General features: G+C 39.3%; 2 protein-coding genes and 1 long non-coding RNA gene across 5 annotated transcripts in view; 2 read left to right on the forward strand and 1 right to left on the reverse strand.

Moving 5' to 3' along the window:
* si:ch73-61d6.3 (occludin) overlaps positions 1-7,497 on the forward strand; it is a 34,539-nt gene extending 27,042 nt beyond the window's left edge. Inside the window, exons 6-9 of the mRNA XM_041791970.1 lie at positions 2,039-2,257; positions 3,768-3,939; positions 4,445-4,486; positions 6,077-7,497. Of these exons, the coding sequence (XP_041647904.1) occupies positions 2,039-2,257; positions 3,768-3,939; positions 4,445-4,486; positions 6,077-6,178 (535 nt within the window). The 3' untranslated portion in view covers positions 6,179-7,497. The remainder of the gene's footprint in view (positions 1-2,038; positions 2,258-3,767; positions 3,940-4,444; positions 4,487-6,076) is intronic.
* Positions 7,498-10,082: 2,585 nt separating this feature from the next.
* On the reverse strand, positions 10,083-24,534 carry nr2f6b (nuclear receptor subfamily 2, group F, member 6b). 2 transcript variants are annotated; one of them, XM_041791789.1, is made up of 6 exons: positions 23,506-24,533; positions 22,721-23,346; positions 20,687-20,781; positions 14,877-15,211; positions 13,336-13,582; positions 10,083-13,031 (listed from the first exon to the last, which is right to left on the reverse strand). In XM_041791789.1, exons 2-6 carry the CDS (start codon positions 23,020-23,022, stop codon positions 12,757-12,759), a joined length of 1,254 nt encoding a protein of 417 aa, XP_041647723.1. In that variant the 5' UTR covers positions 23,023-23,346; positions 23,506-24,533; the 3' UTR covers positions 10,083-12,756. The 2 variants fall into 2 exon arrangements, with proteins under 2 accessions (XP_041647723.1, XP_041647724.1); XM_041791790.1 differs by having other exon boundaries at positions 14,877-15,208; positions 22,721-24,534.
* LOC121512495 overlaps positions 16,112-25,925 on the forward strand; it is a 41,168-nt gene continuing 31,354 nt past the window's right edge. Inside the window, exons 1-4 of one of the 2 annotated variants that reach the window (XR_005992117.1) lie at positions 16,112-16,439; positions 16,537-16,613; positions 17,609-17,683; positions 18,690-19,095. This is a non-coding gene — a long non-coding RNA (uncharacterized LOC121512495). Of the gene's footprint in view, positions 16,440-16,536; positions 16,614-17,608; positions 17,684-18,689; positions 19,096-25,925 lie in introns of those variants that run through there. The other variant, XR_005992118.1, reaches the window with a different exon arrangement.

Consider the following 25,925-nt stretch of genomic DNA (forward strand, 5'->3'; position numbering starts at 1 on the left):
AAGTCAGCAGAGCTTACATTTTCATGACCAGAAGAATGTTAGCCTGAAGACGTGCTGTGTGCTCTGTTGTTGACACAATTCAGCCTTTTTGGTTAAACTTGTAAGAGCTGCACCTCTAGATATGGATTCCTCTTCAAATCCTCACATCCTGGAAAATTCAGCATGTTTCCTCATCCTGCTTCCTGGTCACTGAAGTCGCTCCACTTAGCATGAAGTCATTTTGTGGTGTGTGGGCGAAAAATAATCATTAGTGGTTTAAGGTGTTTACCTTTCTACATATGGCATCTGTCAGGAAAGTATCTGTCTGTATTTTTCTTCTTTCAGTGCAGTCTCAGAAAACTATTTCCCAGTTTCCTCATATTACAGGTCATGTTAAAGGTTTGCTGGCTTTATCTTTGTACTCAGTGTGATTTATAGTTTGGTCATGATGACGGTAAAAGTTTTCATGATTGGAAAGAATGACTTTGAGACTTTGTTTTTCCTCTTAGACTGCCCACAGTCAGCCTGTTTTACTTTAGGACAACTAGAGATTAAAAAAGATAGTGAAGCTTTGTAGTGAAGAGGCAGATATAGAAGGGAATATTATAGCAGCTCTTGATTTGTGATGAACCACGATGATGAGCCAATTAAAATAAGAGCAAATTAAACCATGATAAAATACGATTCTTTTATTTCTATTCCCTGACAGTAAAAGTAGCTAACATATCTTAGTCTTATTCTTACCTTGTTAAATTTTAGACATTCTTTCTAATTTTGAAATAGTTGATGGGAAAAAAGGTCACATATTTTTTTCAGTAATAAGTGATACTGTTATCTTTTAACACCACTCCATCCGTCACTTGGCACTGGACTTGGTCATGAGAGACTTGCATGCAGAAAATGGATCTTCAGATTCATTTTTTCAGTTGTTTGCAGATGAAGACTGCATAGCTAGGTGTCAGATTTTATAGACCTTCGGCAACATGTCTAAATGAAACACCTGAATTCAATCATTAAGATGTGTGGCCAAATAGTTTTGTCTACATAGTGTATAGTCACCCTGGTGTACTGCGAATAAGTCAGCAGGTTGGGAGAAAAAGGAAAACTTTAAAAGACTATGAGATATTGCTGTCTCTCTCCTCGGCTCTTAATATGTCTGCAACAGACACTAATATCAACGTACAGTACATTTTAAAAAGGTGATAAAGAGATTTAATTAACTTACTCGCCAACTGCTGGATGACACAGTTAACAAGAGTTTGGGATGTGACAGAGGGCTGAGCAGAGATGCAGGTAGCATGACTTCAGTAACTGTCGAACAAACCCTACACTTTCCTGCATGTTTGTGTTGATATGTTTTAAGTTCTTTTGAGTGTAACCACTGAAACTATCAGAAAATAATACATTTTTTTCTGTATCACAGCGTTGATTGGAAGTTAAAGTGCTCCCTCTCTCTTTGTGATTGCCAAGCCATGCGCAAGCTCTCTCTGTTTGACCAATGAGATTTTGGTCTGACAAATGCTTATCAACCTACTAGCCTGATTGGAATGAGTCAGTCCAGCTAAAATGTTGATTTATATCTTTGCATTGCTCTTGGCCAACCAATCACAGCTGTCTAATATCATCACTCCTCAAGTTTAGTAATTTGGTGTTGAAAAAATAAAACCCCAAATACAGACAGCTGAATCAGAATAACTTCAAGTGTCACTATACCAAGGTACGTTAGAAAAAAAACAGACGTACAGTATGGCTGTCTCCTGTGTAGAAATGAAATAATCAAACAAGGTGGTCAAAGTAATGAAAAATATTGGGCTTTAAACACTTTGAATGTTATAATTTTTTTCTAGTACACACTGTGGTCAGCTGTAGTACTCTCCTGGATCTGAAGCTAAATAAGCTTCTGCAGGGTTAATGAGTAATCTTTCCTATCAGGTAGACCCTGATTAAATTTTTTTTAAATAACCCTGGACACTCACTGCTGGGATTCAGACCATTTTTCTTAAGATGTTCCATGGGCAGCCATAACTAATATTTTCTTGTTTTTGTTGCTGTCCTGCAGATACTCTGAAAGGACCACGAGCAGACCATCAGAAGCATTTTCTAACGGTGGAGGAACCAGCTCCAGCCCCTCAGAGGAAATTGGTGGAGTCCGCAAACCCTCTGCTAACAGGGGGAAGAGACGTCGACGTAATCCTGAGATAGATGAGTCTCAGTATGAGACTGAGTACACCACAGGAGGAGAAACAGGCAATGAACTCGACGGAGAAGAATGGGAAAGGTGAATAATTTATTCTGCTGCATACTGTCATACCAGTGATCCTGTTTATTCATAACGTTTAAATGCATTTATGGAAATGGGGTCAATGATGGGCAAGACTTGTTACAAGTGAAAAGGGTACGAATGTATTGTGATTTGATCACTTAAAACAGTTAGTAAAATGGTCAGGGACACGACATTTAATGCATAAAAGTGTATGCATCCCAAAGAAAGCGTATCTTTGATTAATGACATGACATTAAAAGATAAATTTTCTTTTTCCTCAAGTTGCAGTTGGCTTACTCTTGCTAATCTTTGTACTTCAAATGGCATTTATACTTTTTGAATATATTGTTAAAGAGAGCCTGTGGTGCTTGTCTGGTCAAGGGCAGGTGCAGGAGTTGGCTGTTTCACTATTTGACGTTAACACTAACAAGATCTGAAACCAACTGTATACTGGGAGAGGTTTCATGCATGTTGTTTGAACAACAATGTATTGCAGCTGTCCTTTGTGTTTAGATCATTAAAATGAAGTTTGCGTAAGTTCATGCAGGACACGGATGTCATACACCCAGCTGTTATCAGCTGACAGGCCGATGTTCAAATCACTATTCCCAACCCCACTCAACCAATCACAGCGCGTGTTCAGCAATAAGGCGGTGTATTTAAATCACCTCTCCACTCTCACTTATCCCTGCTACTCCTATGCTACCCCGTCACTGCTGTCTGAAATATTGCCTCCTCCACCCCAGCCTCCTCCTATTAAGTCTCCATGTGTATCCCATCAAGTCTCTATGTATGTATTTACCCATGTGGGGGATTTTGCAGTGCACTCCCTGGAAAGCCTAAGCAGGCTGCTTGGTTAACCCAGGGAGTACTCTGAAAAGCAGAGCTATAACGCCAACTCTAACTGTATTCCATTTGGCAATAAATGGTTCAAATCTATGACGAGAGTGTTCCTGACTGAAATGTGTTTTAATCTGAATGTAAACAGGCTCTCTGTTTAGCCCATACACTGTCTGGATTGATTGGAGTGTTTTATCTCATATGGTAGATTACTGTTTAATACTGCCATTCTCTCTGGACCAGACCTTAATACTTGGATTTAAATGAACAACTTTAAGCTCAGAAAATCAAACTCACATGAGAGTTAAGATTTTCAAAGGCAAGAATAGAACTAGACGGTATAAAAATAGGAAATAAACTGATTTGTTAACAATAAAGTATAGAAATGGCCCTACAGCCTGTATGTTTCTCCCTGTCCAGGAGAGCAGTTAATCCTGTGAGGCATGCATGTTCACATGAGCTTTGCTCAGGCAAAATAGGAGAATTGGGCCAAAGGTACAAAACATGGAAGCCAGTTTAGTTTTTTAGAAAGTAGTATTGTGTCTGTAGTTAAATCTTTTGTCTTTAACAAATATGCCTAAGGGAGACCTCTGAGGCTTGAAAACCACAATATTAAACCCAGTCCTCAGTGTACCTCAGCTGGTGCAAGGTTATCTCTAACGTCTTTCTTTCCCTCCTCCTCCAGAACGTACCCAGAGATAAGATCTGATGCAGAGCGTCACGAGTATAAGAGAGAGTTTGACGCAGATCTTAAGGAATACAAACGCCTATGTGCAGAGATGGACGATATAAACGATCAGCTGAACAAACTCAGCAGGCAGCTGGACACGCTGGATGACACTTCTGCAAAATACCAGGTCAGATATAAACACAACTCAGGGGACGAGTAGCATTACTGGGCACGCATCCTAATAAATGAAGAAGATTGAGCCTAAATTACAAATCAGAAATGCAATACTAAAAATTCTCATTTTCTCCTGTATTTCAAGCTGTGAAGGGAGAGAAACGAATGTACTAAACAACCTTTAAACCTTCAAATAAATATTAAACAGTTGGTAATTTACACTGGCATAGTTACTCAGCACATTACATTAGAAACTGATATATAATGTGTAGCACTATATTTCCTTAAACCTAAAGCTTGCTCAAAACAATGGAAGAATATAACCTTTTACTCTCTCACAAGTATTCGACTTTCTTAGTGACTAGTTCCACAGATTAATCCACAAGTTAAGATTAGTTTCTGAAGATTGGGCGTCCCAGATATCTCAAATTATCAAGGTCCCTTGTGGACAGATTCTGTGTTCAGTTTTTATGTGTTTGACATGCAAACTTAAACATTATTCCATCTCTTTTCCACAGGCTGTAGCTGAGGAATATAATCAGTTAAAGGATCTAAAGCAGGTGAGGATATAACTTTGATGGTACATCTTTAGGCCAAAGATTATACATTTATACACAAATGTGCCTGTATATAAAAAGTGGAAATTTGATCTTTTTCTTGTGATTTTCACATAATACTTAAAGCTCCTTTGAGGATTTTTTAGCTGGTCATGAAACAGACTGAAACTGATGCTGATGCCCTTAAACAGCCTACAAAAGCAAATAAGGCTATCAGTAACCAAAGTAATAATTTCTAAATAATGTTTGAAACCACTGCCTCTGGGGCGTAGGTGTTAGATGAATTGATAAACAAACACTACACTGCTAAAACTGCCTTTGGCTACTGGTTGTGTGCTTTTGCATTGCAAAATAGTGACAAAAACAGAAAGGCTTTTTTAGTGGAAAAAAAAAAGCTTCAAAATTTTTGACAGTGTGTAAGCCAACATTGCTTTGTGGCCCATTTGACCCAAAACCGGCTAAATTCTGCAGAGAAACTGTACCCATCTTTTATGCTGTATAGCCTAGCTTCCTGGTCGGTACAACCAGTGAGTCCTTCTTAAAGGAGCAGTGATCACTAAAATCACAGGAGGCTAATGCTACTTCTGCTGCTACGTATGTCATATGACTCAACTTCAAAAATACTGAAATATCCCTTTAAGGAGAATGAGGTGGTACCTGTGGAGTTTAGTTATTCTGGAGGCTGGTAATAATGGCTGCTACTGGTGTAGCAATTAGCTCGCATGTAGCTATAGTATGGCAACAGTTTTATCAGAATTTGGCCACATTTCTTTATTAAGAAAGAGCAAAGAACCACACTGAAAGCTTTTCATGATGTAAAAGATGTTTTTGGTCTTCACCTAACCTGCTTTGGCATGAGTTTGCAATGGTTCTGGCAGGGTTCAGTTGTACTGTGAGCCTGTATGGCTGCTGGTGGAGAAATTAGCTTGGATGGAACCACAATGGCAGCTTTATTCAAGAGGGCCACAGTTCTTATGTAAACAAGAGCAGAAAGCCTTTCATGGCAGAGATGTTTCCTGTTTCGGTTTGAATTTTTGATAGGTTATAGGCAGGGTTTAGTTGTACTGCAAGCCCATAGTAATGACTGACACCGGTGAAGCTGTTAGCTCGGATGTAGCTTCAGCAACAGTTTTAATCAGATCTGGACATTTCTTTATTGAAAGAGGAGCAAAGAACCACACTGAAAGCTTTTCTTGGCGAGGAAGATGTTTTTGCACTTCCTACTACTGGATGACTGATCCATCAGCAGGCTCCCCTGTTAGTAAACTACCACAGCAGCCTACTTACTAGAGCTGACCATACCTACTACATCAATTTGTCTTGTCACTCAGATTGGCTCAAAATAAATGTGACAGACAGAAAATTCTTTCAGTCACCTTCTAAGAATTTTTAAAGTCCTGCCCTTCCCAAGCATTTTGTATCAGAGGTTTCCCAGATGAATGTGAAATATATCCTGGCATGCCAGATTAGCTCAAACTGAAACTAAAACTTCCTCACAAGAACATTAAAAAGTAAATTCTTGACCAGACTGTTTTTGAGCCTGCTCTGTTTTGTGACATGAAATGACTCATCTGTGCTGTCTGTACTGTGCAGACATCAGACTACCGAGCCAAGAAGAAAGAGTGCCGCAGGCTGAGACACAAACTGTTCCACATCAAACGTATGGTGAAGGACTACGACAAGAACCACTCGTGAACCTACTGAGTCCTGAGGCTCAGCTCTGCGCTCTACTCTGCAAACACTCACAGACAGAAGCCAAGATACACTCCAACACACAATAAAGACTGTGACATGACCAAAGTTACCTGTACAAAAGCTGTTCACTCACTCACACACATAGGGAACATCCTGTATGTTAAAAACATTGGTAATACTCTTGTAATCATTCACTCATTCATCACTTGTGTATAAATGTCTGCTCTTGATTTCTAAATGAAAAGTCACAGGACTCTCATGAAGCACTGCCATTTGTTCTGTGAGATTGAGCTTATTGTTTGCAGTGCTGAGCCTCTTGTCAGGCTCAGAGACGTGGTTTATGAAAGGTTGTTTGAAAGTCACCTGACCTTCAGTCACCTGTGCTCAGCCTCTGCAGCTCTGTTTGCTCACCAGATTGGAAACTTTTCTTAGTTTTATCTCTGCAGATAAGAAGCAGAGCTCTATGGTAGAGGCATGGGAGAGACAGCTTGTTGGGATTGTTAGCGCACTAATATGCAGTGTCTTTAACCCTTTGATGGCGTTATCAACGTCACAAAAGAACTTAAGTCGTGCTTTTCTCACCTTCTATGTCAGTATTTGTAACTTACTTCGATATCATTGAAGATAACTGCCTGGGCTTTGTGTTCGTCTCCTATGTACTGGCATTTGAACAAAGATTTTATTATAGATACAGTGAGACCAAAAAGGTGGACAAACCAGCCAATGAGATGTGTGACGTTCTTGTTTTGTATATAATGTTGAGTCTTGTTCTCGTATCCACCAAGAGCAAACTGACAGTATCTGTTGTTTAGATTTAGCAGATATTTCAGCATTTGTGATGACCTCTGTTATTTGTACATACTTAAGGACCCACAGTGGCTTGTTTTTTAATCATTCCAAATGTGCTTAAGTTATGCAATTTACTAAAATCACATGGACTGTTTATGTTTTCTATCATGCATGCACCTCAGAAAACTGGAAAATACTGTTTCTTTCACTGTGTATAAGCTACACTTTCATTTTTTACCAATGAAAATGATCATCTGCTGATTCCATGTGTTCATATTTTTGTATTAATCCTTTAAATGTGTAAGTGTTACGATCTCATGTATGTCTTAAAATTGTTCAGACACAGTTTTGATTTGTCATGCATTTGTATTTTTATGAAGAACGTTGTCATTTTACAAACCATTTGCGAGCCATTTATTTTTGTATGAATTTATTTTCTTTGATGCTATCATAAGACCATTTTTTGTAACTGTATACTTCCATAAAGCATGATGTCTAAAAAGTATTCAATTGAGTAAGCAATAAACATTTCTAATTCTCTAAAACTTCATGAAGCTTCTTATTTTTATTCTGTTGTCCTTATGGTTTGAAGAGACCTGCTGCATCTGCATTGAGTGTCCAGCAGGAGGAGCTGGAAGGCTTCTCTGCTGATCTGATCACAGGAAGCTTAGTTTGAGCTGCTGCTGCCCTCCACTGGTAAACTACTTTGAAAACCTTTTATCACAGATTTCACTAGATTTTCTTGTCTTAAAATGTACAGAAATAAACATTTAATTCTTACTTACATGGAATTACTCTAATGTGGAGTGTTCCTTTAAATTAAACTAGTCAAAGATTTTAGATCATTGTCTTTTCAGCCATATGGGAAGTACTTTACACTCATAAGGAGCTTTAATGTATATAAACGTTTTAATTGATATCATAGAAAGTATTGGCCTACTTTTCACACCTGACACAATAAAGCTTATCAAAAGGGGTTCTGCTTTCAGTTTCAGGGCACTGCTCAGCAAGAAAAAGTTTCCTCTACCACTGTTTGATTAAATGCAAGAAAGGCTCATCACAAGTCCTCTCAGCTGTCATTTTTTCTTTGGCCAAAGTAAAGCATATGTTAGTTTAGTTGAAATTATATAAAACCAGTGGAAACATCTGTGGTTGAAAAGTGAAGCCAATGTGGAGGTATAAAGAACTGCAGTTCCTCCAGTATCCACTAGGGGCTGGCTTCAGATGCACCATAGTCACATAAACACCCCATCTTAAAATGTTGTTTTACCACAAACATGTTTCCAGCCTGAAATTTAACCTGAATTTGGTTGGAATAGTTAACTTTTTTTGGACACGTGTCGGTTTTTCTTTTCTTAAGAACTCATCTATTGATGGTTTAAAAAAAGGATACAAAATTTTCAAAATTAGGGGCATGGTGATGTGACTACTAGCCAGCACAGTGTAACTGCTTGTCAGGAGTCTTAGGACTGACCTCAGCTCCACTTCTTTGTCTGTTTCTAGCTTGATCTGAAGTTAGTTTGAGAAGTCGTCAATATGGTGACCAAAAGACTAACTTTGCAAAGTAGAAAGATTTGCCAGACTCCATGTCAGCAGGCAAATCCATCTTGCAAAGCTCCAATTACAATGTTTGTGCCAGGTTTAAAAAACTGATCTGGCCAATCAGAGTCGTTTGTGGAGAATGAAGCAGTATCTAAGGCCAGGGTTTAGCTATACTTGAAGGCAAATGCAATGGCTGCTGCCAGTGTAGTTTTTCAGTTTAGCTCATATGTAGCTTTAGTATTTTGGCAGTTTTACCAGTGGAGTGTGTTTCTTTTCTCCTTTTTTTTGTTTAAGAAAAAAAAAACAGCACAGGAAGGTTTGTCAGGAAGGAAGGTGTTTTGCTCCTCTGCTGACTTTCTTAGGGCTTGAGTTTTCGATCACTGGGGGGTTGCTGTAGTGTTAGCTGGTATATATAATGGTTGTTGGTGGAGCGATTAGTTAGCAACAGTTTAATCAGAATTAAACCACATTTCTTTATTAAACAAGAGCAAAAAGCCACACTGAACGCTTTTGTGTCAGAAAAGATCTTTTCACTCATCTCTCGACCTGCTTTGGCATGCTTTGCGAACATCACGAGTGGGGTTAAGTTGTTTCACAAGTTGGCATATACCACTGATTCTCAACTGTTGGGTCGGGACTCATAAGTGGATTTGTGGAGCAGTTTTCAGTGGGTCACACCCTGGTGTCTATAAAAAGTCCTGAAATCCTGAGAAAACATGCATCGATAACTTTTATTTTACGTTGTCTTACTGTAAAATTGGGTAAATTAAATGTTTGATCAGTATTCCAACTAATTTATCTCCTTTTCTTGCAATGGAAAGGCTACTTTTCCCATGATAATGAAGTAATTTCTTAAGTTCTCTGGAAAAATTGGCAAAGATTCACACATAATGATGGGAGAAGAGGGTATAAAACTTGTCATTCCTGTCCCTTCTCTTTTACCTATCATGTATTTTGTTCCAATCATGCTCCTAACTGAAACATATTCAATTGACTAAACAAACGTTAATTTTCCTTTTTTTTTAAAACTTAGGTCATGAGTTGTTGTAAGACAGACTGGAGGGTCCTGAGGCTGGACCAGTTGAGAACCACTGGTATATACTGTACAATGCCAATGCTTTTGCTAGCGCTAATGGGGATCCTAATAAAGAAAGAAAGCTACAGCTCTAGCTATTCCCTTAGATGTAGCTGTAGAACAGCACTTTATCAGACCTCGCCTGCATTTTTTTATTGTAACAAGAGCCACATTGAAAACTTCTCTTGGCAGAGATGTTTTTTCTATGTCTCCAGATAGGTTCAGAATTCTCTTCCCAAATGCTCTGCATGGGAGGTTTCCCAGCTCTCATTACAATGGCAGATCTACTTTCAATGATGTGAAGTAAATATACAATAACATTTAGATGGAAAATTGTAGCTGCTTTTAGTCAACATTCACCCGGTCCAAATGTCTCAAATACTCCATTCATCCACATAGAAATGGGCTGACTTTATTTCTAGTGATGAAAAAATTACCAGTCATGATCACTATTACATACTACAGACTATGCAAAACTGAAAAAACACATCCCCAAACTCATTTTTCAGTCATTTAATTTGGCAAGAAAAAACCTTTGTCACAATGAGTTGCAGTTAGTGGCAAAATCACTCGCGAATGTGACGACTGTGTACCTTTATCTCAGTACCGGCAAACACTGTAACCTTTAAAACACATACAACACGTGGAGTAGCTTGCATAACAATAATAATTATGTGAACATGACTGTCCGTGTGGCTGTGTTTTAACAGACTGCTTTACAAAGGGAAACCAAAGACATGGAAAATAAAATCCAAATGAGCTATCACTACTGACATAAAAGTGAAGACAGAGTTTGAGATGAACCAGAGAAGCCGACGTCACTTAGCTGAAGCTTTCTGTCAATGATATATCCAAACTTTGGGTTTCATCTTACATCAAGTTTTACATTTACAAACATTTAAAATATATTCCAGACAAGCAGGGGGAATTTAACGATTTATGGGTTATGAGTTGATCCCTTTCTTTTAATCTTTAGCACATGGATTTACAATCTTTGTCTTCAATGTATAAAAGATGAGGTAAAAATGTCTGACAGGGATGTGACCGTGAGATCCAGGTTGTGTTTGAATACATTCACCTCCACTTTTTTAAAAACATCCTAGTATAATGTACTGCATTCAAGGAATAGCTCAACATTTAGGAAATATGCACTTTCTCATAGAGAATAACATGAATATGACAGTAAAGATTAGAAACAAGTTAGCTTAGCTTAGTATTAAGACTGGACTCCCTAATATACATGCTACACGTTGAGGAACTGGAACAAAACAGGTTATCCTACTGATGATTGCAGTCATAAATGCTTTCTATATTTAGCAGGCAGAGGCAGTTTCAGTCATTTGAAGGCCCCAGACAGAGAGCAATGTGAGGTTCTACAACTGGGCATGCCCAAATGTTAGCATATAAAGAGCATATGTAGACTAATTGGACACTACATGGACACTTCTGCCACAAATCATGATTTTTAAGTTTATTTTATGCCATTTTACCACACTCTAATCCACTATTTTATGGATATATTTCTATATGGATCAACCGTGCCATAATGTGCTTTATATAAAGACCCAGTGGGGCTTTTTGAGGGGGTTGGACCTTAGTAAGGGCTTCAGGGGTTCCCCAGGTGAAATTTTGGATAACCAAACTATTTTATGCTGTTTTATACACTCTGAGTACCCTATTTACATTCAATATCCATCCACCTAATAATTATCTATATTGCTTATCCTGAGGGTGCTGATCCCTGATTGGTCAAGAGGCGGTGTACACCCTTGACTAGTCACCAGGGCTAGATGTCAGCCCTGAGAGAAAAGCAACCAGGCACACTCAAACCAGCAGACATTTTAGAGTCACCAGTTGACCTAACTAGCATGTTTACAGACTATGGGAGGAAGCCAGAGAGACTGGAGTGAACTCACCCACGCACACATGGGGAGAATATGCAAAATCCACACAGAGAGGCCCTTTCAGTCAGGGATTCACACCGGGCTGCTCTGCTGTGATGTGACAGCAAAACCACTGCATTGTCATGCAGCCTGGGCTACATTAAACCGATAATTAATAGAAGCTGAAAGTAGCGAAACATGCTCTTTAAAAGGGGGATACAAAGTAAGGAGTGGTTAAAACAGGATCAAGGCTGTTATTTTACTGACTGATACTACTGAAAAGAATCAAAGTTATATAAACAGCATCTTTTTTTTAAGAAAGGTATTAGAGGGTGCCAGTTGGCTCAGAGGGTAGCTAAACCAGCAAAGCTATAAATTCTGGTATGATAACAACCCAAATAGAATCTTCTTCATGTATGAGGTTTAGAGGTATTTTCTGATCATTTTTTAATATTTTTGGGACAGTTTAATGCTGGCTGTATGACCTGCCTGACAGTCTTTATGCTAAGCTAGACTAATTTAAACTAGTTGTCACCTCACATTAGCTTTAGAGACTTTAAAGTGGGATTCTTCTAAATCTTAAAGAAAGTAAATACGCATTTTTCCAATATGTTGAACTGTTTCTCATAACATAAAAAAAGACTTGTATACACCGTACTTCAAATAGTTCAATATAAAATACAATGCCCATACTTTTTCTTTGTTTTTATGCTGATCAAGGCAATACTTTGCAGTCTTCACGAATACATCTGGTGACAAAGACTGATGTTTAGCCCACATATCGGACATGAATAAACATACGTTTGATATGCAAAAACAAGACTGATAATGTGAAGCTGCCACTGAAGTTCTGCCTTTGAAAGTGATGATGCTTTGGCTTCTCTTTGAGTTAAAAAAAAAAAATAATGCAGAGTGAAAACACAGAGCCTGGGTTCAAACGGAGTCACATGAGGGGTGAGATGGGAGGAGGTAGTACAGGCACATGGCCTCATTTCAGAGTCTGAACTTTACTTAAAGCCCTGATTTCTTCTCCAAAGTGAGACTGAGAGATCAAAAAAAGGTCAGAGCAGAACTGACAAGTGCTGCAAACATAAATATAAGGACAATTACACATTAAGTTCTCCCAAAAGTAGCTTTGGTTTACTTTATACCAAACTCTAAGTTGATCTCTACATTTACAAACAACACCTTGTGAGATCCTGGTTTATACTGATAACATTTTGTGCTTGTATGATGCTCTGATTGCCCTTAGTCTGATCTCTGTCTGCTCACTTTGGACTTGGCAGGGTTCACTGTCCCGGTACATAGGGCCAGCTGATGGAGCTCCCTGATAGCTGCATGTCTCGGATTAGCGTCTCAATGGGCGTCTTGCCCACCAGTCGCATGAAGAAAAGCTGAGAGATAAGGTTGGCGGGAACGGCCCGCAGAGCTGGAAGGCGCAGCAGTAAGCGGCCGAAACGCTGCGGCTGGTTTGGGTACTGCAACCTCTCATATTCTGTGAGGGCGACCTGGGCCTTCTCCTGCAGGGACTCCACATGGGCTGGGTCAGTTAGTCCGCATGCATCTGTTAGACAAAGAAACATAGCATTCTGGTTAGTATATTTTTCTGCTTATTTCTTCACTGCATATAGCAAAGAAAAAGTTTGCCATAAAAACAAACTGCTGTAGTTACACTGTTTTCTTTGGAAAAACTATTAGACTGACAACATAAAAGGTTTATGGTTTGATTTCAGTTCCTGAGACAGAGCCAGGCTAGCTGTTTCCCATCCAGTGTTTCTGTATCTACTGTGTCATCTTACAATGAACATATTTAGTTAGAGCAGCAACCATCACACAGATAAATCCTTCTTTAAATATACCAAACTCACCTGGTGAAAAGAGTGCTATGGCTTTAAGGCAGCTGTACTCAGCTGTGTCCACCTGCAGCCGGTTCAACTTGTCCACCTGGTCCTGGAAAACTCGGACCTGGTCCATGAAGGACACGACCCGCTCAGCAGACATCGGGGATGAGTGAAACCCGGCAGCTGCCAGCAGAGGAGCCATGTGCAGAGGCAAAGCAGACTGAGCTGCATTCAGGATGAAGAGCTCGCTCCAGCTCAGCCTCAGCAGCGCCACCTGTAGAAGGATAGAAAGATTTGAAAGAAAAAGGCTCGTAACTCAGGATTTATTGAGAACACTGCTTAATCAGGACGTCAATAAACACACATGATTAGCAATTATGTGTATTTTTTTAGCAGATATTAATTTGCTTTAATTGCCATTATTTATATTTGGCGCTGCGGCTGCTCTGGGATCTCCCTGCTCCCTTCTATGAGCCTACAGGGAAAGCATCAAGTAGGAACAGCACTACATGTTCCTGCCTTTCTCTGCCTACAACGAAAGGTTGAGGCAGGAAGAGAAGCAAAAAACCCAGAGCAAAGCAGGCCTCATTGACAATGGAATAACAATAAATAAAAAGCAGTATAAATGAGGAGCTTGGGTGGAGGAGGATTGCAGATGTGAGTTGCAGGGTGAGTAGCAAATGCAGTCAAGCTAGAGCAGTTTAGATATGGCAGCGAGAGTGTGATTAGCCAATAGCATGCTTACAGGGAATCAGCTGGCCATCTGCTGATGTGGGCTTGCATGAGATCAGCTGATTTCAATTATATGGCAGAACTTGACTCTGTGGTCTGCCTGAACTAATGCTACGCACTCCATTTTTTAAACATTAATAATGACTCTTTGACACAAATGAGGTTATATGTAAAGCTTTTGTCCTTGTAAAAGTAGATATATTTAAGACTCTGGGTGGACAAAAATCCTTCAATTAAAACCATTTGAAGGAAAAATGCTTTTCGACACAGTCATTTATAACTCCAGAACGCATTTAGGCCATTATACTTTTAAGGAGGAAATTGACCAGAGAAATGTTAAGAAAAATGTTTGTTCTTTAAATATTGTCAACTTTTTTTTTTTTAATTTTGGTATGTCTTCATTATAAGCTGTCACACAGAAAGCCATTTTACTTCCATGCAATTGTTGCATTATTTTGAAAGAAAAAAAACGTGAGGACTAAAAAGGAACACTTCTGCCCCAGTTCATCTCTTAATTGTTTGGTGCAAACCGATTTTAATTTGGACAAATGGATATCTCACTCATAAGCATTTCTTTAGTCTTATGATATTTCTATTACCTGTCCACTAATGCTTTTTTTTTTACACATAATACTGAATTTTATTTTTCTGTTTTGCTAGCATATTTACTTTCCCCCTCACACAGTGATATCTCTCTATTTTGCTCTCCAACTTGTGCTTTATAAACACTGTATTTCAAAATGTCTGACTTTACTCTTCAGTACCTCAAATATCTTCCTTTTAAGAGTGCTTTATGAGAAAATAACAACTTGTCTTAGAGGTTTGTTCTTACTGACCTGCTCTGAGACTGGGAGCTCTGGAAAGTATGGGATATTTCTGGCCCACTCGATGGTGCTGAAGAGGAGCCGGGCAGCCAACTCACAGATGCTGTCGATGCCCATGACTGAGGCTCCACTTGCAGATGCCTGCATCTGTGCCTGACTGTACGGGGCCCCGTACCGGCTGCTGGGGTACGGCTCAGCCCGGAGAAGCTGGGAGATGAGTTCTGACACTGGCTGTCCGTTGAAGTAGTCAGCCCCAACGTGACCTGGGACTGGTCCCCCATGCCCTCCTGCCAGGGAGTTTGGACTGATACCTGGGTGAGATGAAGGGACACGGCCCCGCTGAACTGCTGAAGGATGACAGAGAAGAGACACAGCAGGTGATACTTACACTCTGACATGATAAAGCAGAAGTAGAGGGAGAAAACATACAACTTAAATGAATTATATGGTTTTAATAGTCTTCTACAGTTTGTACTATTGCTACCATTATAAAAACACTCACTCCCTCTCTACTATTCTGACAGGCCTTGAGTTCCCATGTTTGTGGCTCAGAATTACCTTTACAGGACAAATTTTCCTTTCAGACGTATTTTCTTCTTCATAGGAACATGCTTTTGCTGTTTTACAAACTTATGCTATTTGCAATTTTACAGACATGTTTGGCTATTTTTTTATTCAACAGCTTGAAGAATAATTTCATGTGTACCTTGAAATCTCATAGGCCAAAACTAATTGCATTTTGACAAAGAGGAAACGTATTTTGATTAAAAAATTAAATGTATCTATAGTGCACTATTCAGCCTTGGCTTTTAGACTAGGTAAAAGATATGTTTTTTCCTGCATCAACTTAATTCAAAATTATACAGAATAACTTTGGTGTTGTTTGAACACTGTGCCCTGTTTGTTTGCCAAGTTGGTTTATCGGAAGTATTTCTCTTTCAACAGCAGCCTGTAGCCTTATAATAATCTAACCACAAGTAAGCGACAGAGGTCAGACACTACAGCTTTACTTGAGTGTAGTACTTAAAGATTACAATCTAATGCCATTATCCTAATGAGTTCTTTGTCCTGAAGTAAATACACGACTGTCCTCTCTGCACCTACCACGATTGTCATGAATTGCAGTCAATATTGATTTAAACATTATTATCTGTAGGTATTTATATGTATGGTCTTAACAATTTCAAAGTAAACTTTGAAAATACGTATATTATGTTTATGGGTTGTGTTGTTAGGCCTACACATTTGGAGGCTGTGTCGACTTGTTTTCCAAAGTCCGAGGTACTTCCTGGAAACATATGAAAGGGTCGATATTCCTGTCCAGATGAAAACCAAACCTCTGCAATTACTTAATATCTATGGACTTTCAAAAATAAAGCATTTAATGAAACTAGCTGTAGCCAAAAAAAAGCACAGTATCACGAGGTGAGGCGGAACCTTCCCCGATAAAGTGTAGCAGTGGGAGCAGTAATAATCCACGCACAAAAGACGTTGTAGTTACGTAGCTGCGTTAACGGCTAGATTTCGATATTTTCAAGGTAGTGGGGAGAGTTTAACTACGTGGAAAAAACAACAGTAAGTAAGTGTAAATGTGTTACCAGGTTTAATTGTAGGTTTTTTTGGTAAAAACAGAAAATTTAGCTAACTCCATGGGATTTTTTTCTATCCTCAGTTGCATGTTTCCGCACTTTTTCTAAGCTAGAGGACGGAGGAGTCTTCCATTATGAGCTTTGGCCTAATTGTAAACAGGTGCGTTAGTGTTGTGTTGTAAATTCAAAGTTTTTGACTCCATTCTGGGTGGACTGCATTGAACATAATGTTTAACAACACGAGAATGAAAAATGAAATGAATGAAAAATCTGGAATCTAATGTTTGCGATAAAAAGTCATAATTATGAGATTTTAAAAAACTCCAAATTATGAGATAGTCATAGTTATGAGGTAAAAGTCCAAATTATGAGCTATTAAGTCACAAGATAAAAAGTTGAAATAATAAGATAGTAAGTCATAATAATAGGATAAGTTGAAGGAATCAGAAAAATGTCAATTATGAGATTAAAGTTGAAATTATGATAAAGTAAGTCATAATTATGAGAAAACCTCAGAAATTAGGAGATAGTAAGTCATAATTATTAGATTGAAAGTAGAAATTATAAAACATTGTCATAATTATGAAAAAAATCGAAATTAAAATTATGAGAAACTAAGTCATAATAATAACAAAAAAGTCGTCATTTTTATGATTATTAGGTTAAAGGTCAATCATGAGATAGTAAAAGATGTGAGATAAAACGCTGATTTTTGGGAAAAGTCATTTATGAGAATTTATGTCTTAATAATTACATTAAAAGACATATTTATGAGTTAGAAAGTAATTTGTATGAGATTAAAAGTTGAAATTAATAAGATAAAAAGTCAGTTCTGAAATAGAAAGATATAAATATGACACAAGTCAAAATTGAGAGATTAGTCAAACTAGGAGAAAGAAAGTTAAAAAAAAAGTCAATTTTAATAATTTTTTTTTTTTAAAGTCAATTTTGAATAAGTTCTTCATAATTTTGAATCTGGATTTTTTCCCCCCTTTTTTTGAATTGCCTGACTTTCATTGTTTTTTCTTTTTTTAAGGTTACAGAAATGGGCTTCGATATTTTTTGTGTGGGATGAGTTGAAAATTTGCCACTGTATGTTTTAACTTTGCCCTCAAACACACAGATCCTGATTTCTTTCTTTCTTTATCAAACCAGTGAACTGTACAGCTGCTACACTTCCAGGCTACCAGGCTACCTTTACCAGGCTAAAGGTGAAAAAGACATTTCCAGGTAATGTGGAAACAGCACAAACTGCGTCACGGTCACAGTCAGCACGGTTCATTAATAACCAGGCCCAATATAACCCCAAGCATACCGTCACCTCAGTGCACATTATGTATGGGACAGCTCATGGTATCCACTGACACAGACTGAAATAGTAGTTCAGTTAGGTCAAAGGTGACTAGAATACAATTACAAATGGATTTGAAATCATTCAGGATGAGATAATGAGGTTAGAACTTGAAATAAAATTACACAATGGAAACAGGAGTTGTATTTTTGCTTGCTACTTCAACAGTAATGAACTAATCATAGTTGTGATAGGAAAGTCGAATGTAAATTTAGTATGAAACATTATAGGAAAGGAAAACAGACCCTGTTAGTGGCGTTTGGACATGCAGATGGACCAGAGTGAACTTGTTTTTGCTTTTTCTGTTATGCAAATCAAACTTGCTTGCCTCCAGCTCCCTTTCGTCCCTGGAGCTCTGCTGGGCGTCAAACACAGAGCTGAAAACATGCTTTGGTTGACAGTATAAATATTGTGCTTTGGATTACTGGCAAATGTCAGTGGCTGTTTCTGTCAAAGTAAGCATTTTCTCTGTGAATTCTCCTTCCCTGACATTTATGTACTAGTGTTTCTTAGTATTTCTTCTGGTGAGTGTCCTTTTTTAACATGTTTGTGTTTTGAAAGAGACGGATGTTGAAAGTTCAAACCTCAGTACAGCTAAAGGATTGTATAGCTTACATTTACTCAACAGTAAAACACAACATTTTGAGTAGTAAGTTACTGTCATTTAGTACCAATTTACACCTCTCCTCCCCTACCTTTCTCTAAAAAATAAGTTTCTTTGCACCTTACAACAATAACTGACATCATAATCTTGTATAAAGGCATTCAAGATGAATTACTAAGATGATATTCATGAAAATACATAAATAGCCTCTATCTTTACCAGCCACAGCATTTAAATGCTCCTTCCACATACATCTTTTCATCTCTGCTTATCCTGTGCAGGGTCATGGAGGACTAGAGCTAATCCTAGCTGCCACTGGGCAAGAGGTGGGGTACAAGCTGTACTCATCACCAGTCAGTCTTTAGGCCTAAACATCAATAATGGTAATTATTTTTCTACATTTAATCAGTTTGATTATTATTTGGCCCTTGATTCACTTTGAATCAGCACATACAGAGCAACATTAATAATCATGTCAGATCATGGAAATCCTCAACTCTCTTTTTTAACATAGTTTTTGTCTCCATTGTATCCTAAAAGAAATATCTGTGTTTTGTCAGGACTTTATATGGAGTTGCTTGCATAATTTTTGAATGAAAAAATTGGGCAACAAAGTGGCTCTGATTGAGTTAAAGAGATGGTTGTGGGTTAAATGTGGATTAAATGTAACCTGACACACCAGATGGATTTGTTTGACACATCCATCTGGAAAACCACTGATAGACAGCGTTTGGGAAAGGGCAGAGGCTTTGAAAAGAAACTCAGAGGGTGATCAAATGAACGTTCTGTCTGTCACATCTTTACGGGCCAATCAGAGCAACAAAACAGGTGACGACATAGCCACTACCAAGGCGCGCGTACCTCTACTGCGGAATAAACTCCATATAGAACAGCATAACGCAAACTGTATACTGTAGACATGTCAGTACATGACTTTTGTTGTTTTTGAATAGAAAACAACTCAGTGCTGCTTTTTGTTCTTTTAACAAAGAAATGTCGTCAAGTTCTGATAAAACTGGTGCTTTAGCAGCATCCATGCTAATCTCTTCCAGCTCTGCACCGGCTTCTTGCTGCTGCTTGCTTATGTCACAATTCCACCGCGCCCAAAAGTACTGCCCCTCATCACTGATTGGTCCTGTCACTGTCTAACCGGGCCCAAACGGATCATATGGGAGCTTTGCAAGATGGATTCTCCAGTGAGAAACATTGAAACGGGCAGATCCATCTGCTTTGCAAGGTTAGATCAAATGTATATGTCAAACAAAACTGCTGGGAACAATATAAAACTAACTATAAAATACAATCATGCTGTAGTTACTATGGCTGAGTAGTTAACTGTAAGATAGGTGACAAAAACATTGAACTACTACATTCTGTATGAATTATCAAAGGGCTCATGGGTATTAATACATTTCCTCATAACATTAGTAGGAAGTTATGTCTGTTAAAGTAACTTTATCTGTATTCAGGTGCTAAATATTTTCCATGTAAACTTTGCATATTTAAAGAAAAATGTATGTTATTGTGGGCCATAATGCCAAAACAACAAAGTGAAAGAAGCTAAAATGGTTCATGTAGATAAAGATCGCTCTAAAGTCACTGATGATCTGCAAGTGTGTCACTAGAATTACAGTCACGTATTTAAGTTTGTGGGGTGCTAAGGATCACAGGCCTGGTGTGCCACACCCTGAGGCTGGAGAAGGGGCGGAGGGCGGCCAGAGTCAAGCTCAATTCATGTTGACACACTTGTGTCACTCTGCAGCCAAGGTCAAACATGACGGTATCTCTTTTGTCTGGGCCTTTTCACCCCTGGTAATACACCCGGAGAGTGCCAGCAGTTTTCTTGGGACATCCACAGCATGACCAGGGGCTCACAGCACCCCTACTGTCCACCCAGATGGTACCCTAGGTAATGCTTACTCGCCACATCCACTCCTTACTCTATCCTTAAGGTGCAGCATTTATTATTTGCTTGCCAATTGTGCCTTCAGGTGGCCTACTCGCCAACTCTGTGCTTTATTTTAGCCTCAATTATTGGCCCAAACATGCTGCCTAAATGTTCTGCACAGTGCTGTACATCTTTCACAATAAACATGTAACTTACTTGCTGTAGAAAAAGACAGCAATTATTGCAGATTACTGGAAAATCTGCTTGACTTGCCTAAAAAATGTAAGCATTTCATATATTTTTCTTCTCTACCTGTGACAAAATTCTTCATACATATACAAGTTGTGAAATAGATACCTATTATATGTGAAAATGAAACAGCCTTCTTACCTTCTTTTCGCATTCCTACACGGAAGCATTTCTTCAGACGACAGTATTGGCACTGGTTGCGATGATGCTGATCAATTTGGCATTCTCGATTTGATCTGCAATGGAAGCAAAGGAGAAATCATTTCATTTTAGGAACGAAAATTATTAGATTTCTCCTGGAATGGAGCAAGAATCTTTGAACAAAGCTTGAACAAGGGCTGTAAAAAGATTACATTTTAAAACACAATTAATCTCAGACTTTCAGTAGTAAATCAGGATTAATCACACCCTTTTATTGTATTTTTGAGTTTCACTGTTTTGCATTTAAAACTGTTTTTGTGTCATTCTGGATTTTTCTGTTGTCTTAATCTAAGGGTAACTGATGTCCTGTTAGGATACAAACCTTTCTTTATAGATCCAAGATTATAACATTAATTTAACCTCGGAAAAAGGAACTTGTGATGGATTGAAAAGGAAATAAAGAGCACTGCATAGTAAAATAACTGATATAACAAAGTGCAGGTGACTTTTTGACTTGTCCAATTAGCTGTTTGAGAGTTTTTTAAAGTGAATTGTAACATTAAGGAGCAGTGGTTGACTTATTTTACATCAATGTGGCTGCAGGGAGACACTGCAGAGGCTTAGCCAAAGTGAGCTGAAGGGGCAGTAAAGCATGTGATTAATTATGATTAGAAAAGATATCTTGCACAAATTGTGGACCTTAGTTAATCATGATTAATGCAATTAATCTAGACAGCCCTAATTTAAACATTATTCAAGTTTCTAATGAGAAAGTGAAGTTTGCACTTACATCTTTTTCTCCCCCCTCTATCTTTCCTTCGCTGACCCCTGTGATGAGTGACCTGTGCGAGCCGGCGTGGCTGAAAGGCTATCAAGGCTATGACCTTTGTAAATCATCAGCCCTACACGCCCTTGTGTTGCCATTTACAGCAGGATAAGGTATGCTAACATTTCACACAGAGCCTTTTTTCATCTCCCAGACGAACTAAATTAAAAGACACCTTCTACTCAGAGCTGCTGCATTATTAGGTGGAAGAGTATATTCAGAGGCTGAGAGGAGCCTTTTATAAGGGTAGAGGACTGAGTTGCAACAACGTGTTCCCATGCTGAAGAATAATGGTTATGTTGACCTTCTGAGGCAATCCATCCTCACATGACTGACCTTCAGGGCTTTCATTTCTTTCTTTTTTTCTCCTGGTGCTGTTTGTTAGATGTATCCAAGGTTAGAACATATTATTCTGAAGAGAGACATGGACTAATCTGCTCTCTCTTTCATGCATGTGAACAACAATCTTATGGCTTTAATTAAATTTTGGATAATTTTGCTCAATAACAATTTTTTTTTTATCTTAATGAAATCAAAAAGTACCACAGTTTTAAAAATTCAGATTTGGAGTCTTTTTTGTTTGTTTGTTTTTGCCAAAAGCTGATGTGAACAGAGAAGGCTCTGTCTAAACTGCACAAATATGACGTCAGTACCAAAATGTGTTTTGTGAAGGAGATTGCCTTCATTTTTGGGGATTTCAAAACAAGAAATGATTCTGCATTGGGTACCAAAGACTTCTATTTGTTGCTATTTGACAATATTTTTGATTCTTATTAGAAACACATAAGTTTTGAGTCTCTAGTCATGACAGCCCTACTGTAAAGCACTGTAAATAATTCATACAGGGTTTAAGAAACAGTAAAGTGCACTTTAATATACAAACATGGACATATATGGGGTTTTAATGTGTAGTTCTTACAAAAGTTTAGAAGTTTATTTTCATTGTATTGAAATATCTCTAAGTATATTACAACTGTTTTAATCTAATTGCATCAATCTACCTCTTTACCTCCAGCTGTAGGAACTATAGTAATTGATAGCTACATGCAAAAACATCTAGCTTGCATGTCTTTAATCACTACGTAAAATGCATTGTAGAAAAAGTGGCTCAAAAGAGTTTCACAAAAGAACAGATATAATTAATGCATGCATGAATGTTTACTTCTGCAACAATAAGACTTTATCATAAACTTCCCAGCAGCTCCTACCTGCACGAGTAGTTGAGGTTCCTCCTGATGCTCCTCTTGAAGAAGCTCTTGCAGCCCTCACAGGTGAACACGCCGTAGTGCTTCCCACTGGACTTGTCCCCGCACACCACACAGTCCACCACGCAGGCCTTGTCCTCGTCCCCAACGTCCACATCGCTGCTCCCAGCCTGAGGTGAACCATCCTCTTCCTCCCTCCTCAGGTAAGCCTTCTCCCCTAGTCCATTAGTGTCCCCGTTGGGGTTGCCCCATCCCCCGCTCACCATGGCCATATTCTCTGAGACACACAGCCCTGAGTGGATCATGCACAGTCCCGCCCCGTGCCCCAGCTTCAAACTGCCCTGAAAGTCTTAAAAAAAAGTCTCCAAGCTAGAGAACAGGAGCTCCAAATTGGTATCAAAGGCAGGTTTTGTCCATGAAGAGCTAAAAGTAGGATAAAAAGTTGTCCCGTGCTCTCTTGTGTTGACCTTTTCTCCCCTTTGCTGTCTGGTTGTAATGACCTGGAGGTCCTTGGCAGTGTTGTTTTCTCTCTCTCTTCTTTAATCCCCCCTGCTCTCTCCGTTCTTGTCTTTCACCCTCGTGTTCTGTGTCCTGACCTCCGATCAATGGCCTCCGAGTTCTGAGAAAAACTTCAGACACACATTGAGCGGTTCAGAGTTCAGGCAGAAGAAAAGGGTGCAGCCTTTCTCTTTTCACAGGAAACAATAAATTATACTTTGCCTTTCTTTCTCCCTCCCTCTCACTTTCTCTCTCCCCCCGGTAGAAGTAAAAAAAAAAAAGCACCTCACCTATCCTTACGCATGGTGACGAGAAAACCAAATCCAAAGGAAAAGAGCAGCTCTGCTCGTCTCTCAGGGCACGACTTTCTCCCAGAAGGACGAGCGAGTGGGAGGAAAATAAAACAGCTCTCCTTCTAGCAGGGTTAAACTGCCCTGCCCTCTCCTCCAACTTATAAACTAGTCCAACCAGTTCCTTCAGTGCAGAGGTGTTATCTGTAGATCTGAGGCAGTTCTAGTCCAGACTCACTCTTGACTTGTCACGGTTTTTATAGATGTAGAGGTGATAGTGATAAAGAGGAAAATAAGATTTGACCCCGAAAATCTTAGAAAAATTAAAGAAAAGGTAATCAGCTTTGACAGCAGGTTTTGTTTGTATTTGAGTGCTGGTGCTGCTTCAGCTTTCTTTATAGAATATATTCTAGTTCAGGAGGATTTCTTTGCTTTATAAGTGGCTAAAAAAGTGAAAAATTCCACTCTTAATAATATAATAAGCAGCACAAGACCACAGTATCTCTCTGCCCTCTTCAGATAGGTCCTCTTCTTCTGTGTCTTTGGTTTAAAAAAATGTTTTTGAGCTCTTCCAACTCTTCAGAGTCTGCTCTGTCAAAAGCTTCAAATGTCACAGAGAAAAACAACAACCTTAAACAAAACCAGACTTGAGAAATGTCCTTATTTGCAGTTTGGCCTCCTCTTTCAAAGTGTCGTCTCTCTCTTCTTCTCTTGTTTTGTCAGTGCTTGTCCATCCAGCAGTAACAACCAAAGGCCAGAAACCTCTTTTGCATTCCCTGTCAGCAAGTCAGGGTGTACTGTTGCACTCTTTACTACTCTGCCCGTCCGCTTTTTTTTCTCTTTCTTTCGGCCCTGGCAGGAATAAATTAGGCAAACAAGCGCAGGAAAAACACGGTCACAGATCTTTTTTTTTTTTTTTTTTTTTTTTTTTTTTTGAGTGAAAGCCAGGCGCTGCAGTGGAGAGCAGCCCAGAGATATCCTCCTCTCCTCTCCTCTCCTCTCCTTCTCCTCTCAATCCCCTCTCTGTGTCTCTACCTCGCTCCCTCCTTTAGGGAGAGTGAGCGTGTGTCTGTGTGCTGAGGGATTTGACACTGCTATTCAAGCCCTGCCGTTGCCATGGTGCTGGATGCCTTATAAGGCCAGCGGAGTCAAAGAGCACAGAGTGGGCTGCAGCCACACACATACACATACACATACATAGAAAGAATGCCTGGCTGCCTGACTGGCTGCCTGTTTCCCCCCTGACCCCGGGCCAGCCTGGGAGCAAAGGGGGAGTTAACCCTAACACTGCCGTAAGACAAAGAGGAGGGTCTCGGGTCGACATGCAGCGAGCACATGGCACTCACTCTCATGTTCTCCACTCTACTCTAATCCCAAAGAATTCCTCCGACTTTGTTGACCCAACAATAACAGGGAGGGCCTGTTGTTGTTGAGCAACTTGTCAAAAGGTTATTTGATACACCACCGGCTCCTTCTCACACCTGCTGCCCACACTCACAGGTCTCTGTGAGGTTCATCCTGGATGGTACTAGTTGGTTCCCCTGGGTGGTGGTTGTGATTGTATGACCTTAGCATATGTCAAAAAATACTTTTAAAAAAGTTTGGCCACCTGGCCATTACACTAAAAGGGCCTGTAATGACATATTCAAATATATGTACTTTAACGAGGAGTTGCCCCCCCTTTTGCAGCTATAACAGCCTCCACTCTTCTTGGAAGGCTTTACTTCCATACCGCAGAACATTTATGAGGTCAGGCACCTATGTTGGACTAGAAGGACTGGCTCTCAGTTTCCGTTCCAGTTGATCCCAAAAGTGCTCGATGGGGTTGAAGTCAGGGCTCTGTGCAGGCCAGTCAAGTTCTTCTGCACCAAACTCATCAAACCATGTCTTTATAGTCCTTGCACTGGGATGGAGTCATGTTGGATTATGAAAGAACCGTCCTCAAACTGTTGCCACACACTTGGAAGCAAAGCACTGTCCAAAATGTCTTGGTATGCTGAAGCATTAAAATTGCCTTTCACTGGAGATGAGGAATCTCTTGATAAACAGCCCCATACCAGTATCCCTCCTCCACCAGACTTTACAGTTGGCACAATGCAGTCAGGCAGGTATCATCCTCCCAGCATCTGCCAAACCCAGACTTCTTTCTGCATGAAAGAATCTTTACTGCATCGGCGCGCCGGTAGTTGAGTGGTTAAGGTGCACGCCATATACGCAGGCGACCCGGGTTCGAATCCGGCCCGTGGCACTATTTCCTGCATGTCTCTCCCCGCTCTCCTCCCTGTTTCCAATTCTATCCACTGTCCTATCTAATAAAGGCAAAAAAAGGCCAAAAATAAATCTTTAAAAAAAAAAAAAAGAATCTTTACAGCATGTCATCCCTACTCTCTCTTTCCCACATTTCCTGTTTCTCTTTAGCT

Source organism: Cheilinus undulatus, linkage group 7 (genome assembly GCF_018320785.1).
Source record: "Cheilinus undulatus linkage group 7, ASM1832078v1, whole genome shotgun sequence".
In the NCBI taxonomy this organism is placed as follows: Eukaryota; Metazoa; Chordata; class Actinopteri; order Labriformes; family Labridae; genus Cheilinus; species Cheilinus undulatus.